Source organism: Zonotrichia leucophrys, chromosome 3 (assembly GCF_028769735.1).
Source record: "Zonotrichia leucophrys gambelii isolate GWCS_2022_RI chromosome 3, RI_Zleu_2.0, whole genome shotgun sequence".
Taxonomy (NCBI): domain Eukaryota; kingdom Metazoa; phylum Chordata; class Aves; order Passeriformes; family Passerellidae; genus Zonotrichia; species Zonotrichia leucophrys.
Window position 1 is genome coordinate 101,851,160 of NC_088172.1, and position 15,946 is coordinate 101,867,105.

At 40.8% G+C, this 15,946-nt stretch overlaps 1 protein-coding gene across 3 annotated transcripts in view; it reads left to right on the plus strand.

Annotated features, from left to right (window-relative positions):
* Positions 1-15,946, plus strand: part of ACYP2 (acylphosphatase 2) — a 36,558-nt gene that overhangs the window by 15,123 nt on the left and 5,489 nt on the right. Inside the window, exon 4 of one of the 3 annotated variants that reach the window (XM_064709676.1) lies at positions 4,171-4,263. The exons of the other annotated variants lie outside the window; for them this stretch is intronic. Coding sequence (XP_064565746.1) covers positions 4,171-4,216 — 46 coding nt within the window. The 3' untranslated portion in view covers positions 4,217-4,263. The remainder of the gene's footprint in view (positions 1-4,170; positions 4,264-15,946) is intronic. 3 annotated transcript variants of the gene reach the window in all.

Sequence of the window (15,946 nt, forward strand, 5' to 3'; positions counted from 1 at the left end):
AGTCTTGGTTGGGATGTGATCAAGATCTAATGGATTTCTGTGTTTTCCACACTTCTGTCTTGTCCAGCTCACACAACACCTCAGTGGTTTTGTGTCAAGCAGGACCTGCTGTTACCCAGCCTGAGGGAGTTGTGCTCTTACTGCAGTCTGTGATGTCCTAAATACCAAATTGGCAGCAATGCAGTGCAACTTCCAAAACCACAGTTCATATTTCCTTTTTGGCATTGTAATGGAGCTGAAATTGAGAGCCATGAAGGGACTACCTAAATTTGGAATGAGGGCTCAGACAAAATTTGGTAAACACTTGTTTTTTTAAATTCTTAGTGCAAATGTGAATTAAAATTGAAGATAATTTTGGTGAGTAGTTACACATGGATTATTCCCATGCTGTATGTGGAGGAACTAGGGCACAGAGCAGCATCAGTACCTCAGTGTCTCATGGCAAATTTGTGATGGAGCTGAGAAGCAGTGTGGGAGTGTTGATATCCAGTCCTATGCTAATCCTTGGAACAGAGTTTCTTCCTGTAAATTGTTGAGGCTCTGTGCATTGGTTAACTAATGTCAGTGAAGCACTGCCCAGAATTTCAGGGTGTGTTTTGTGCTTATTTAATTTCCAGTAACTGCTTTTGGCCTGCTGCAAGCCCTGCAGCTGCATTATTGTATCAGCTGATTGCCCTGGCCCAGATGGAGCTGTTGCTTTCTGCCAGGTCCAGAAGAAATCCATCTTTCTAATCTCAAAATTGTCTGGAGTACAACGAAAAAACCACATAGGCTGGAGTCAGTCAGGACCTCATTCTGCTTTATCAACATGAAATTCCTACTACAAAGAAGCAGATAGTAAAATTAAGGAATAGAGCCAAAGAATGAGAATGTGCTATAGGTTTCCATTTGTAAATTAGTACTGAGGGGAGCTGGTTGGCTCAGTTGCACAGAAATTCTGGTGCTGGCTCTGGATTCAAGTTGTTCCCTGTTGCCTTCACCTCTCTGCTCTTTGCTCTTCTGGTCCTGTAGTTTAAAACAAAACAAAACTGTTCAACTTTCTTTGTCAGTAGCTATAAATACAAACATGTCCTTTGTAGTTCTCACACTAGAAGTGAAGCAATTGTTATATGCCAGCTGGCTTTTTTTTGTTGTTGTTGTTAAATGCTAGCATTAATAATAATTAATTGGATAATTACATAGAAATTTTTGTTCTGGCTCATGTCCATATGGACAGTATGGGCAGAAAATGCAGTGTGGAGTGGAACATACAAGCAATTAATCGTTTCAGTGAGTACTTGTAAACAAGGTCAGCTCAGCAGGCCTCCAGGAAATCTCTTCTGAAATGTGATGCTGTCTTCATTATCCTTTTAGAGGGTGTTGGTGTAGGACCAGAACAGCAGCAGGGTTTCTCTGACTGCACACAGTGAATTTTGGAGCACTGCTAGACCCAGAGATGAACATTAAAAAACCTTAGACCTGCAGTATTGTATTAGAGCTGTGTATTATTCTCATTTGAAAGCTGCTGTTCTGCCTGAATTTAGTCACAGTTATGCAGGTTAGCAAAAATCTGTTCAACTTGGTCTCTGGTTTAATATTTTAGCTAATATCAAATGGGATGTTTCTGGTTTGGAATAATAAGTGTGTGGAAGGCTGGCAACCTTGGTATTTGAGTCACATGTTCTGAGAAATGCTAAATATTTTGCTTGGTGTTGTTCAATAGAATTAAAAATTATGAATTTTGTAGTTGTCAGACATGCAAGCCGTGCCTGCTGGAGACCTGGGAATTGCCAAGTCTGGAGCACATGGGGCTCAGGCATGAAGCAGTGTGGGGGTGGCAGAAGTGCCTGGGGCTTAAAATGTCCCCTGGCCATGTGGGGTTGATGTGGGAGAGGGTGCTGGGACCTGTGCTGAAAATCCTTCCTGCTGGAGACCTGCCCAATGCCTTTGCCCTGAGGAAACCACTCTGTTATTAGCTCTCCTCTTCCTAATTATCCTCCCAAATGGAGACAAAAAATGAACTTAATGGCCTTAGCTGGAGTCCTGCATGGAAATTTGTCTTCTCCCAAGGGGATCAAGTCACTGGGAATGTGACTCCTATAGAAAGGCCTAAAAGAGGTCTGTGTTACCATGGGGTTTGAAAATAGAACTTCCTGAAATTCTCTAAGTGTTTTTCCAGCTGATGTGGCTTTCCAGAAGGATGACCTTCACCTTGAGATGGATGGCTGAGTGCAGAGTCCAGGTGCCTTCAATGGGATTGTGCCTGTGCATGTCTCCCTGGCTTGTTATGGGAAACACTTCCCTCACTCCTTTGGCCTGTTTAAATCACAGTGTGTGCTTTGAGACATGGGGCACTGGACAAAAATAGAATATTCTTTGTTCTGGGCCAGGTGATCTGTGCTGCCTATCCCAGTGTTTCCAGTGAACAGCAGGAATGGATGTGCCAGAGCACTGAAGGCAGGGACTGTGCAGCCTCTTGGGTTATGTGGGGCACTGTCCAGGGCAGCCAAGTGTTTGTTTGCAGGGTGGTTTTCCTAGCAGGCACCTGTTTATTGTGGCTGTTGTTAGAGAGGACCTCAGAGGACAAAGTGGGAAAGGACAGAGGGTTTGTTGTCCATGATGTATTGATGCCAATGAAGTTATACCTGGTATGCAGCAAGTGTTAATTTTGAGCAGCTGTCTTTAGGTGGGAATCAGTTCTCTGATCCACACTCTCAAAATACAGAATGGGCATGTTGTGCTGGTCACAAGGTTGGGCAAACCCTCCAGTGGAAGCTGGTGTAGGGAGGGACACAGGTGCCACGGGCTGCCCGAGGGTGGAACACACAGTCCATTTCCAGGGAGTGTTGGTGCCGCTTGTTTGGAGCTCTGTGGTTGGTAACCCTGCTCTCAGCCTGCCCCCTGCTCTCAGTGGATCAGCAGGGAACGTGTGAGTGGCTTTTGGAATTCAACTCAAGGTCACATCTAAACACAGGAGAGCAAAAGGGAAGGACTGGGGTACATTTACCCCTAGTCTAGGCAAGAGCAGAGTATCCTCTGCATGGCTTTTATACAGCGCTCCTGGGATTTGCTGAACAGGAAGGAATTAGGTAAAGTGCTCTAAATACTGGATAAAAGAAAATATTAGTTCTGGTTCTGTAACCAGCTCAAAAAAGCAGAGAATGAGATGGGCAGGACGACCAGGTACTTCTATTTTTGTTGGTGATTCTGTCCCTCTGCAAGAGAGGAAAGAGCAGCTGCTTTGACACCAGCAGTCACTGAAATCCAGGAGCACTTTTGTGTCCTGGCTCCATTCCAGCTTGACAGGAAGCAAGATCCTCTGGTGGCAGTTCAACTTAAACTTTTGGTTATTTTATACCACTGTAATGTGGCAGAGTGACTGGATGACAAAGAAATTCTGTCTTGATGACACTTAAGCTGTCTAGTGATGAATAAAAAATAAAGCCTCGGGAAAAGGGTTTTCTAATCTTATGGGTCTTGATGAAAAGATTTTTTAAGAAAGGTTAACCATTAAATTCCTCTGGGAGAAAGGTTTATAACTTAAGAAATTATGCCAAGAGGGCTGTTGTTCTACCAAGTAACTTCTGGTGTGTTTTAGTTGCTGAATTAATAAAAAGTCTAAAAAGGGAAGTTAGTTTTCGCTAATTATTGGAAACATGGTTTTTAAATCTGTTTTCAGGCACACTGATAATATTTAATTCACTAATGACTCAGTGATAGCATCTTGATTGGCTGCATTGCTAATTAAACATTTGTGACAATACTTGACTTTGTTTTTTTGCTCAAGGCCCAAGCCCTCAGTACAAAACTACTGTATAGGAATTGAAATTGTGTTCTAAATAAAGGTTTGTAGCCTTCCATATTGCATTGTTGAGATAATGCCAAAACACAAAGGCAGGCAAACATCTGCATTTTGGTTTGATGATCTCAGATTTCAGCTGGTCTCATGATTTTTTGGCAGTTGATTAATAAATCTGAACATGAGGGATTATTACTAATCCTTAGTGAAAAGGAGATAATAAGACTATTATGAATAATTTCCAGGTATTTCTTACTCTGTTCAAGTTCATTGCACACTTTGCTGCTTTGGTGTCTAGCTCTCCTAATTAAAAACATGCTAAAAATAAAATAATTATATTCAAGTAAGTCCATGGTATATTTAAGTCTTACCTTTTTTTTTATCCCACTCAGTGTGATACTGATGACAAATGAGAAAAAGCAGATCCTGAATTGGTGATGGATCATGTCCTGCAGTCTGTCTGTGGAGGTTTTGTATCCTAGCAGGTAGGGATGTAAAATGGAATTCAAACACTCAAGGAAAACAGAACAAGGGTTTTGTTCCAAAACCATGTAACCTGCCCTTGTTTTCAGTGTATTCCTGCAGTAGTTACTTGGGGGTAGTCACAGAGCTGTATTGGGCATTTCTGCAGCTAATTTATTTTGTGTTGTTTGGTTTCAAGCCCAAAACAAAAAATGGACTGCATTTGAATTTTTTTTCCTTGGGTTCTGATTGTTTGTAGCTGCTGAAAATCCTTAGCTTGAGGAGCAAAACTGGATGCACTTGAGATTGGCAGGGTCTTTGGGACTGAGCAAATTCTCCTTAGCTTTCCCTTCAGAGCTCTGTAGGGTTTAGGAGGTGCCAAGGAACCATTTTCCAGCTGACCTGGCGTGTACAGTGTCATTACTGTCAGGAAAGTTTGGTTCAGAGTGGAGCTCACTCCTGTGCCCTTGCAGAAATGTGCTGGGAGCAGCCCTGGTTTCATTTCTCCAGCTGCATTTGCCATTTCCAGAGCTGATCTCCAAGTCATGGCTCACCTCTGACTCATTGTGCAGAGGTTCCCTGGAGCCCTGAGTTTTCCTGAGTCAAAACAACCCTGGGGTCCCATCCACAACAGCACAAACTGTCACTTGTGGAATGATAAACACATTGGGTCTGTGGCAAGCTGAGGAATTATATATTAAAAAAAAATCACCTTCATCATCACTGAGGGCAATAGGGTATCAGGACACAATGAATCATTGGGTTTGAGACAGATGTCCTCATATTATTATGGAAAATGAGTTGTGAATGAGTCAGGAGTTGTTTGGATGCTTGTCTCTCAGCTTTTAGGATACTATTTTTTAGATATTGCTTTTGTGGAATTCTTACAGGCAGGAACCAGAAAACAGGGCTGGAACAGCCAGGAAAATGTGATGAGGTCCAAAATCTCTGCCAATGCCACCAACACTGGGCAGAGTAGAAAAGTGACAAACTCTTGAGATTTCTTGGAAATGTATTCCTTTGAAAGGAATGAAAACATCTTTGCCCAAAGATATTTAATACATAAAATTCTAGGATCATGATGCTGATACAAGGGATCAATCTTCAGTGGAATGACTTTGAAAAGCCTTTTATTTATCTTTTCTGCAACATATGAACTTCCTTTCCCTATTCATTGTGGTAAAGAACACAGTTGATTAGAGACTATTTGCACCTCTTCTCATCAGTCTCTGGGCCTGCAGTACAGAAATGGGAGTATCCAAGATATCTTTGTCATAAATTCTAAAATTAAACCATGCAAACATTCTGCCTTTGTCTCCAGCTCTTCTCTTCACCTTATCTAGAGGTGGAAAAAGCTTCTCCTTGACCAGCTGGCCTGTGTTCCTCTTCCTTGTTCTCCCTGGCGCACTTAATTTCTGATTTTTCTCATTTGCTGTTCTGATTCACTGCTGACCTCTCATTTCTCCTCTGCTGGAAGCTGCATTTCCTCAGTCACTGGTACAATATCTTTGGCTCTGTGTAGCTATTAAATATATATATATATAGTGCTTGTATTTGGAGGATTTTATTATTTTGTCTTTTAAAAAAGATTTTAAATTAATCCTTGTTGATATGGCTTTGTAGTTCAGTGTTTTTACACTAGATGTCAATCTACTTGCATGTGTGGAAGTTACTATTTTGTGCCTTCTAGATATTTCTCTCAGCAACTCCCCTACGAAAATGCTGCTTTCCATCTGCTTTGCAGGGGAATCAATGTCAGGAGAAAAGGGATGAGTTGAAATATTGATTTCCTTTTGGTAGCTAATGTTGAACAGGACTTTTGTAAATAAGACAGCAGTTTTGGGGTTGTCAAGTGTAATTAAAATCACTTCTTTCAGTGAAGCTGGTTGACAGCTTTAATGGAAAATGAAATTTCAGCCAATGTAGTGAAACTTGATCCAGGTCTTGTTTCTTAATCTTTGCCCCTCTTTTCAAAGACCATTCAGGGTTTGATTGAAATGAGATTTCTGAGCTTAAAAAGCATTTCCCACCTTGCCATTGCAGACCCAGTGTTCCAGTGAATTGTTTAGGAATAAATGGAACTAATTCCTACTAGGAATGCAGAATTCAGTGAGTGATGTGGAAGTTTGTCACAGAGCAATTAATAATTGTTATTAGCTGCTTTTTAATATATAACTCCTCATTAAATTACCCTCTTCCCTTGTGTCACCTTCAGTTCTGTGATGTCTTCTGCTTCTTCTGAGAGGCCCCAGAATATATAAGTTTTTCTTTTCCTAGTCAAGCAGTGTTTAAAACTTGTTTTAATTTGTATTTGTGGAAGATGAATCAAGATGTCTTATGTTATGCTGTAATTCTATACTTCATTATTTTTTTAATTTTTGGAGTGCATATCAGTGCCTTATTGATACAGTTTTCTAGGATTTTCTTTAATAAATTAAAAATTCCAAACATCATTGAAGAACCAAGCTGACTGGAACTCATTTGTCATTTGGAGAACTATATTATTTAGAAATCAGTTTAAAAAGGGAAAGAATATATTTAACATGGCAGTAAAGCAGAGAAGCCATCATGTCTTAAAAGAAAGTTGCATAAGAATTTTAAATATGCGGAGACTTGAAGAGTTTGTGCTTCTTCATCATGAAATTGATTTCTGATGAAGGGTGAGACAGGCCTGAATTTCTTTAACTCAATAACTTCAACTTTTTAGTTATTAGGAGGTTTTTTAATTCTGAAATATTAAAAGGCTTTTTGGTGCCCAGTCCCCCTTGGTAGCTCAAAATGCTTTGAACTCCTGGAAAATATAAATTTCTAATTTAGGATTTTTGAAGGGTTTACTGAAGTCCTGGGTTTTTGACTGGAGGTTCCTGAAAAGTATATGGGAGAAGGTGACCTTTACAGTTATACATCATTTATTTTGTGCTATTTGCTAGGACTGAATATCAGCTCAAGAGACATAAATTTGTGTGAAACAGCTGCTAAAAGTGGTGAATGCATATAAAGTAATAATTAATGAAGAATAATTTGCTTTACAAAAAATCCTTTTGATGAGCTGGGATGACTTGTATTCTCTAGCCAGCAGCAGTGTCTTTGTCTGAAAAAATTTTGCCATAAGGGAAGTGTTTTGCATTCCTTAGCAAACAATCTCTCCCAGGATTCACTAAGTGCCCTGAAGAACTGTAAGTAATAAGGAATTGCTTGGTACCTGGAGTTTTCTTTGAAACTGGATTTATTTTAAAAACATATCAGGAAAGAATACAGTTTGAATGTTGCATAGTAACATCATAGAACAGATTTAGGTCCTCTTTATCACATTTTACATAAAAATCCCCAGCTTTGAGCTCTGTTGCTTTGGAGCAGCCTACAAAGTGATTTTTATAGAAGCACAGGAGTGGAAAGTGTACTCGGTTCCTTGATTCTCTTCCATGTGTGAGGATGGGGATCGAAAGTAAAGCTTGGTCCTTGTCACCTGTCACTTGGTGTCCCCTCACACACTGGAGCTGTTCTGTCTCTCCCTCCTACAGACTCCTCAGGAACCAAGGCACCTCCTCAGGAGGTTTGGGGTGGTGCCCTCGTTCTCCTGCCAGCCTGCTGGGTATCAGCTCTGCAGAGAAGGATCCTGGTGGGCACCAAGGTGTCCCTGCCCAGCGGTGCTGTGGGGCCAGGAAGGCTCAAGGGACCTGGGATGCATTGGAAGAGCATTCCTAAAAGGCCCTGGGAGGCACATCTGGAGTGCTGTGTCCAGTTGTGGGATCATCAGGACAGGAGGCACAGGGAGCTCCTGGAGCAGGGCCAGCGATGGCTGTGGAGATGAGGAAGGGCCTGGAGCATCTCTGTGCCCAGGAGAGGCTGAGGGAGCTGGGGCTGCTCAGCCTCCAGTCCTGGGTGTCCCTGGCTCTGCTCCAGGGGGCCCAGCCATGGCACAGGAGGAACAGGCAGGAACTGATTCCACCTGGACAGGAGGAAGAACTCCTTGGAACAGTTTGTCCAGAGAGGCTGTGGAATTTCCCTCTCTGGAGATGTTCCAGGATCAGCTGGATGCAATTCTGTGTTGTGTGTTCTGGGATGACTGGACTGAGGCACTGTGGTCCCTTTTCATCTGACCCATCCTGGGATTCCAATTCTGCCAATGCTGATGCACATTTGGAGCATAAAACCAGTGGATTTGCAGCTCAGGTGTTGTGGAGAGCTGTTGCTCTGCCTTCATCTGTGCAGATTTAGGCACGCTGGTCTTGTTCATAATCACTCTTTGCCATGTTTAACTCTGCTCTAAACCACTTTAAGTAGGTTTCAGTTGTCCTTTTTGCTGAGTTCCTAAGTCAACATTGTGCCACCAAGCAGCAGAGTGCTGGGAATTTACAGCTGCCACTTAAGGTGTGCAGTGGACTCTAGAAATGGCAAGGTAGCCTTGATTTGTAAGGGTGGTGAAGAGAGACAAAAATTTATTCCATTTATCCATAGAACTGAATGGGAAAGCTACTCCTTAATCTGAATTAAGTGTTCCCTGCACCCTCTTTAGTGTTTCTGTTTGGGCCTGGTGTTCAGCCAGGTTTCCGTCAGAGTTGTGTGGCTGCTCTGTTTAAATGTGGCAGCTTTGAGCTGCTCATGGTTCACGTTAAAGCTGCAGCCACACAACCATTTTTGTCCCATGTGCTCGTGGTAAATGTAATTGTGTTAAAATTATACATGCAGATAAAGGCCTGAATTGTTTATGCATAGTTTTCTGTTCTGGTAATTGGTTCTCCTTAGGGTTCTCCCTGTTTGTTCTCTAATTAGTCTTGTAAGGGTTGTAAATGTGTTTAGGTGGAATAACAAGGTTTTATTTTCTGCCCTGTTGCTTCAGGGTTTGGTCAGTTGCTGTTTTCTGGTCACCCCAGCCGTGTATCAGTTGTATACCTGGGAACAATGTGTGTCATTTCCTAATAAAATCAGTGGTTTGTGTTTTGTGAAGGGTGGGGAGTTGTCATCCTGTTACCAGTTCTTGGGAGCCATCCAGCACTTTGGATCTGTGAGTGCTGTGGGCTTTGGAGAGAATCTCGTTCTCTGTCTCTAAATACAGGGACAGGAGTCAAAGTTTCACTTAACCAGCACCCACAACTTGATTAGCTGGGCAGGTTTTTCTCTGTGTTTTTATCCTTTTGCTGCTGCTGCAGGAGCAAGGCAAAGCAGGAGATATTAATATTTAATGAAATTTTCTGGATGTCAACTGTAATCGTGTTGCTTTTTAGCTGGAGGTGTCGCTCCTTGAAGTTCCTGCTGGATTTCTTTGCCTGAGCAGCTCAGCCCAGATTTCTCAAGCTGGTAGACTCAATCCTTGAGTTAGTTATATTGCCAGTTGTATGGGTGTATTTGTAGGGGATCAGACTCTCGGCTTAAAAATATTTTTAAATTAATATACAGAGTATAAAATTATTGCAGAGGTTAGGTTTTCTAGATGGTCACTGAGCTGCTTCTTAACATACACCTTGAAGATTAAGGACCCTTAAGAAATGGATCCATCAATACTTAGGAATTTTGGGACTTTGTCTTCCAGTATTGGGAAAGGTAAGTCTTTAAAAATGTCCAACAGTTAAAACTGGGGTGAAAATAATGATTTAAAGCTAAAGTTCAGAGCTAAATGTAAAGCTAAAATTTTAAAGTGCCGTTTTTATATGAGAGGGTTAAAAATTAAAGAAATGTCAGTGTTTTTCTACATACTGGATCAATATATGGATAAATGAGCAAAATTGCATAAAGAAGAGAAGGTTGTTTCTATTGTGAAGTCAAAGGAGAATGAAGGAACAGAAGGATTTACATCACAATAGTAGATCATCTGTCAGTAATTGAATCATGAACTTGTTTCCATTGTTTTAGTAAACAAATAAATATGTAGGCAAGCCTGTGTTGTCCTCTACTAAATTTGAAGCCAAAATGGGTGTTTTAATGAAATAAAAATCCTTTTTGCTGCTTTATGTTAGGGGGAAAGTTCTCTGGTAGAGATGCATTTCTTTACTTGCAGGCACCTTCCTGATAACCCTTGTGCTCTTGGTCCTGTAGGAATGGAGCTGGAGAGCCAAGTTCTGTGTGGGAATTCTGAGCTTGTAATGCAAAGTTCTGACTTTATTTGGTCCCCACAGTCCACACACAGAATTTCATACAAGGACAGGGAAGTAGTTGATGTAAATTGAATTATTTGTTTAATAATTTGTCAGGTTCTGTGGCCAAATGCCCTTGATTGCAAAGAAAACTGATGCAGCAGCTCTGAATTAGGTTGGTTATGGCATTGTGTGTTTAATGCTTGGAACCAGCATTACAGGTGTTCAGTGTCTAATGAATTCCTAGAGGTCCTTGTTGACTGGGTTCTGACATCTGTTGACTTCTCAGTGCCAGGATTTCCAGTCTCCAGGAGGAGTTTGGTTTGCCTAAATAGAGTGTGTCTGTCCAAGAGGAAATGTCCTCTGGTGATTGGTATCCAACAGTTTGAGGGATGGCTTGTTTGAAAACTGAATGTCTTTGGAATTGGAAGCCTATATGTGCTTGAGAGTATATTCTGTGTGGACTTGTCACAGTCAGGATTAGCTTTTTATATATATTTTACTCTAGGTATAAATGCAAATTTGCCCTCAGTAGGATCTATTCACACAGTAGCAGCAGTTGTGCTGCTTCAGATGTCTTTGCATGTGTGTTTGCTGATGAAAATTCCAGCAGAATAAGCAACCACTCATTTCTCCAAACACAGGATGATGTAAGAAATGGGACTGACTTTGCACTCCTGTCTCAGTGCTGTGCTGAATGAAATGGTAATTACTCCTGCTTGTTGATGTTGTAAAGGATGAAATGATGTTTCTGTGCCTTTGGAAAGAGTTCTAGTGATTCTTCCTTTTACTGGTACCCAGTCTGAGAGCCTGGAATGTGACTCACAGAGGTGATGTGCTCTTGAGCTCCTTCCTGATCCCAGTTTGGTGGTAAAATCTGTCATATCATCATAAATATTCATCAAACTGGGTCCTTATCTCAGAGTGGGAATTCCTGGAGGCTTTTAGTGCCTTTATCTGGAGGCAGATCTATGGTCAAGCCACTCTCTTCATCCCACACATGCTCTGTCCTGAATGTCAGTGCAGCTGCTGTGAAGTTCATCTTTAACTGATATGATTTATATAGTGTTTGGACTGTTTTTTCTAGACAGCCAGGCAGCTTGTTTTTATAAAAAGCATGATGACATGAACTGTTCTGACATGAATTTTGTGAAATTATTTTTTCACAGCAGCTCCCCAAGTCATACAGAGCTAATGTTTTGCATAATTCCTCCTATAAATTATTGCTTTTGTTGTTTTGCTTCAAAGGGCTTGGTGTTGCCAAAAACTGAAAACATCTTTTATTCTCTGTGCACATAGAAATGGTCAAATAAACTCTGAGCAAAAACCAAGAGCCTGAGCTTGCCTTTTGAGAGGTTTTATTCTAGGAATGCCTCTGTGTCTTCTGTGCAAGGGCTTCAGCTCCCTGCCTTTGGAAATCTGTCAGTGAAAGCACCAAGGAGCTCCAAGTTGACTGTGAAATGAGTTGAGGGCTTTTCTGAAATACTTGTATATAAATTTTAGTAAAAGGAGCCACTAGTTAGATTTGTGGCTTTCAAGGATTTTTTTTGTAGTTCTCAATTCACATCCCAACCCATGTAGCTCCTGCAGCAGCCAGACTCCATGGGAAAGCCATAGCAAAAAGGGGGAAGGGAAAAAAAGAAAATGGCATAAATTACAGAAAATAAATGGAATGTTTGATACTTCTTGACAGACTCTGAAGCTTGAAAGCAAAATGGAAAAAATCCAGGAAGATGGAGTTTAGGAACATATTTGTGCTTTGCCAATAATTTTCTTGTTACCAAGCATCTCACAAAATATCAAAACCTCCTGTATATTAAGGAATTATGAAGCATAAACAGCAAAATAAAAAAATTCTGCAAGACAAGGTACTTATAAATAGTTATTAACAAGACCTATTTGGGAATACTTAGACAGTATGAAATAGTCTTCCAAAGATGGTTTCTTTTGATTTTGATATTTCTTTCTTCTGTAGTCATAGTTCTTTAAATTTTGCAAAAGCAGACATCAAGTCCATCTCCCTGTCCCTAGTAAGTGTTGACTTTAGTAGATAGAAGATGCTGCTGACTTCAGTAGAAATAAGATGCTGCCTTTAGTAGAGTACTGCTTTTATTCTGATTTTTTGGAGTCTGAAGCTCTCACTACTGAACTCTTGTACTGTTAATGGGCATGTTTGGAATGAGCAGAAAAATGTCCAAACCCTTGGGAAATGTAGGTGGAAAGATGAACCAGTTACCCTCAATTATAATAAAATCAGTCTGGTTTTCAGTACATGGTAACTTCAAGTAGGAAGTTCCAGACCTGCCTTGGGAAGGTGAGATTTTGGTACTTATAGTATGGGTTCATTTTGTAGGAAAAAAGATTCAAAGAAATCTATTTCTTGATTCATTCATTTTATCACTGTTGCAGATAAACAGGAGAATGTTTTTAGGTAAATACTCTGAAAATGAGTATTTTAATAAAAGCATGATGTAGTACAACACTGAACAGCATGAACACATATCAGATCTAATTTCAGTACGCATTAAAAGCCTTGTTTAACAATTTTTTTACACAAAGAAACATTGAACTGGGATACTTCTTCATGCTCTGATGGCTTCCTTAAATAGCTGGGAGCTTTAAGTGTGATTTTTTTTTTTTTTCCCTCAGTGAGTATATCCATAGTGACAGATCATGGACCCCAGGATGGGCTTTGCCCTTGGCATGCTGTGGTGAAAAAGTCTTTTCTATCTAATTTTTTAATATTAATAGAAAGTATAAAGCCCAACAATTAGAGACGTTGCAATGTAGACTTTGAGGAAATCAGGAAGCCTTGGCTTAATTCTATTTGGGTTTTATTTGATATCTCAGCTGATTTATCCAGCATCCCTCCTGTTGGAGTGGTTGGGATCAGGGCTTGAATGGCTTCATTAGGGTGATGTGTTTCATACCTGCCTGCAGAGAGTGAAAGGAAAACTTCATGGAACTTGGAAAGCCAGGGAGAAATGAAATTGAGATTAGATCTGCCAGAAATGGTATTTTGAATACAGGTGAAGTCATAAGAAAAACATGATAAAGAAGTGATATGTTGAAGAATGAAAGTTATTTTATGACTGTAAGTGGAACACAATTCCTTGGGATGGGAGTGTGCAAAGGGGTGTTTGCTTCCGTGGGGTCCCTGAGGGACAGCCTGGCACATCCCACCCTGGAGCCCCTCCTGCCTCAGGCTGTTGTGTCTGGAGCTTTACCTCAAGGCAGAGCAGACACAGGGTCTTGGGGATATATGATGGAAACAATAAATAATACATATCCTGGTCCTTTCTCTGCTTTCCAGGGAATATTGTGTGTGCATCCTGTGCATGACAGGTGCAGTGTTCCCTGCCTTGTAAACACACCCTGCTGGATGCACCTCTGTGCTCTGGTGTGCTGGAAATCACAAGGAGCACTTGTCAAATCAAGAGCAGAATCCCTGCAACATCCTTATGTTAATTTTTTGCTTTCTGCTTGTTGGAGCTATATCTGTAGTACCAAAAAAATTAGAGCATTACAAAAGTAAGTCTTGATAAAGCTCAAATTTTCTCAGCTTATAAATTTTAAGCAGACTATTAGCTAGTGGAATCTACTTAGTGTTTTCCTGAACACTTTGCTCTCTAATATTATGTATTTAAAACATTTTCTTGTTGCTCTTATGTTCTGAAAAGTCTACTATGTTACATCACAGTTGCTTTAAAAAAAGCAGTTGGAGATGGGAGGTTAAAAGGTGGGGGTGTAACTGCTTCCCTGGAAAGTGTGCAATTTGAATTAACAAATTAGATCACATAGTGTAAAATTGGGGAAAAAATAGAGCTGAGCTGGTGGAATGCTTGAAAAAAATATTCAAAACTCTTTTGCAAACTGAGGATAAAAAGAAACCAAAGTTCTTCGTTGTAGGCCAACCTTGTTAGCTTGTGAAATGTTCCAGCAGAGGCATTCTAGGAAAAGATAAATTTATGTGCAGTCACTGCAACACTGAGCATGTTAAATATTGGCCCTCAGACTTGCTCAGAGCTCTACAGGAGGATGCTTTAAAAGTGTTGGTGCCTTCCTTTAAGACATTTATAATTGGAAATGGCAACTTCTCAGTGAGCCTTCTAACTCTTTTATTTTTTCAGTCCCTTAACTATGCAAAGAGATTTGTAGAGTAAGGGGGAATTTTGAGGAAAATAGAATCCCAGAACTTGAAGGAATTCACTCCAACTTGGCCTGGCATTATTTTTAGTTCTTGCATAATAATAAATTATTCTTTAGTGTGAGTGTCTCCTGTGAGGAGCTGCAGCAAGAGTGGAACTGTGGGTGTTTTTCCTCGTGGCTTTTGTGTGGGGCTGAGCCTTGGGACTGCACAACAGGGAAATGTCTTTCAGGTTCCTGACTGTGTTGGTCAGCTGGAACTCTTGGATTTCTGCCAGCCTGTGTAAGGACATGGGTTTGAAGTAAAGCTGAGCTGGTCAAGTGTGGTGATTCATTCTGGCTCTGAAATGGCCACTGTAAGGGTTTAATTAACATTGTGATGGGTAAAATTGGTCAGAGGCTGAAGTCCTTTAGTCCTTGTTCAGTCTTTCGTGGGTGATGGGTGCTGAGCATTAGAAAGAGCTTTTCTTTTGCTGGTGCCCTAACAGCAACAGTTGCTCCTCATTTAAGCTTCCTGTGGCCTTGGCTTTAAAAGCTGTGGAGTGGCAGAGAACCTTGAGTGGGTTCTGTGCACTGGGTGGGGTTAGCCAAGATTCCCAGTCTGCCTGGGGAGCCAAGGTCCCTGTAGGGGCAGACAGATTCCAGGGAGAAAACACAATGGGCCTTTTGGCTGCTGCTGGCTTCCGGGGATGTTTACTGCTCTGGGAGACAGGACACAAGCTTAACTGGAAATTCCCTTTGTCTCCTGCTTTTCTGTAGGTCAGTGTGGACATAAAAGCTTTGTTTGAGTTACTGGAATGGCTGAATTTGGGTTTACTTTTCACTCACTTCTTTACTTTGGAACAAATAACTGCAGTGTTGCTGAGATTTTTCTGATAAGATCTCTGAAAGATGCCAAAAGTGACTTGCCTAACATGGCCTAAACAAAGAGGTATGCTGATAAGTTTTAATAAAAATATACTTATGATCTCATGTTGAAATGATTAAATTCTCCTTGAAGGTTACCAAGATGATTAACAGGAAAATGCACAACAGATCTTGGCATTGTATATGACAAAACCAGACCAACTCCAGGCTTGGTTTCTATCATTGTGGGATAATTCCTCCTCTTCAAAGTAATAGGTGAGGACATTTAACATAGATCAGATACAATATCAGAGTGGATTTGTGGTACATAGAGCCAAATTCTCCCCTGATGCAAACTGGCCATGATCACTTCTACATTAAAAAAGCCTTGCCAATACCATACAGAATGTGATGATTAATGCATAAGTCACTCTTCTCAAGTTTATAAATAGAAATTCACCACCAAAATGTGTATTTGAGGCTTACTCAGGACTGTGTCCCACAATATCTGTAAAATCTCAGATCCTGCTAATCTGCCCTTGCTGTTGACATCCTTTCCAATATACCTCGAGGAAAAGCTCATTGTGCATTCCCAAGGGAAACGCTGCCCCTGAGTGCAGCAAGGAAGGAAGAAATATAAACA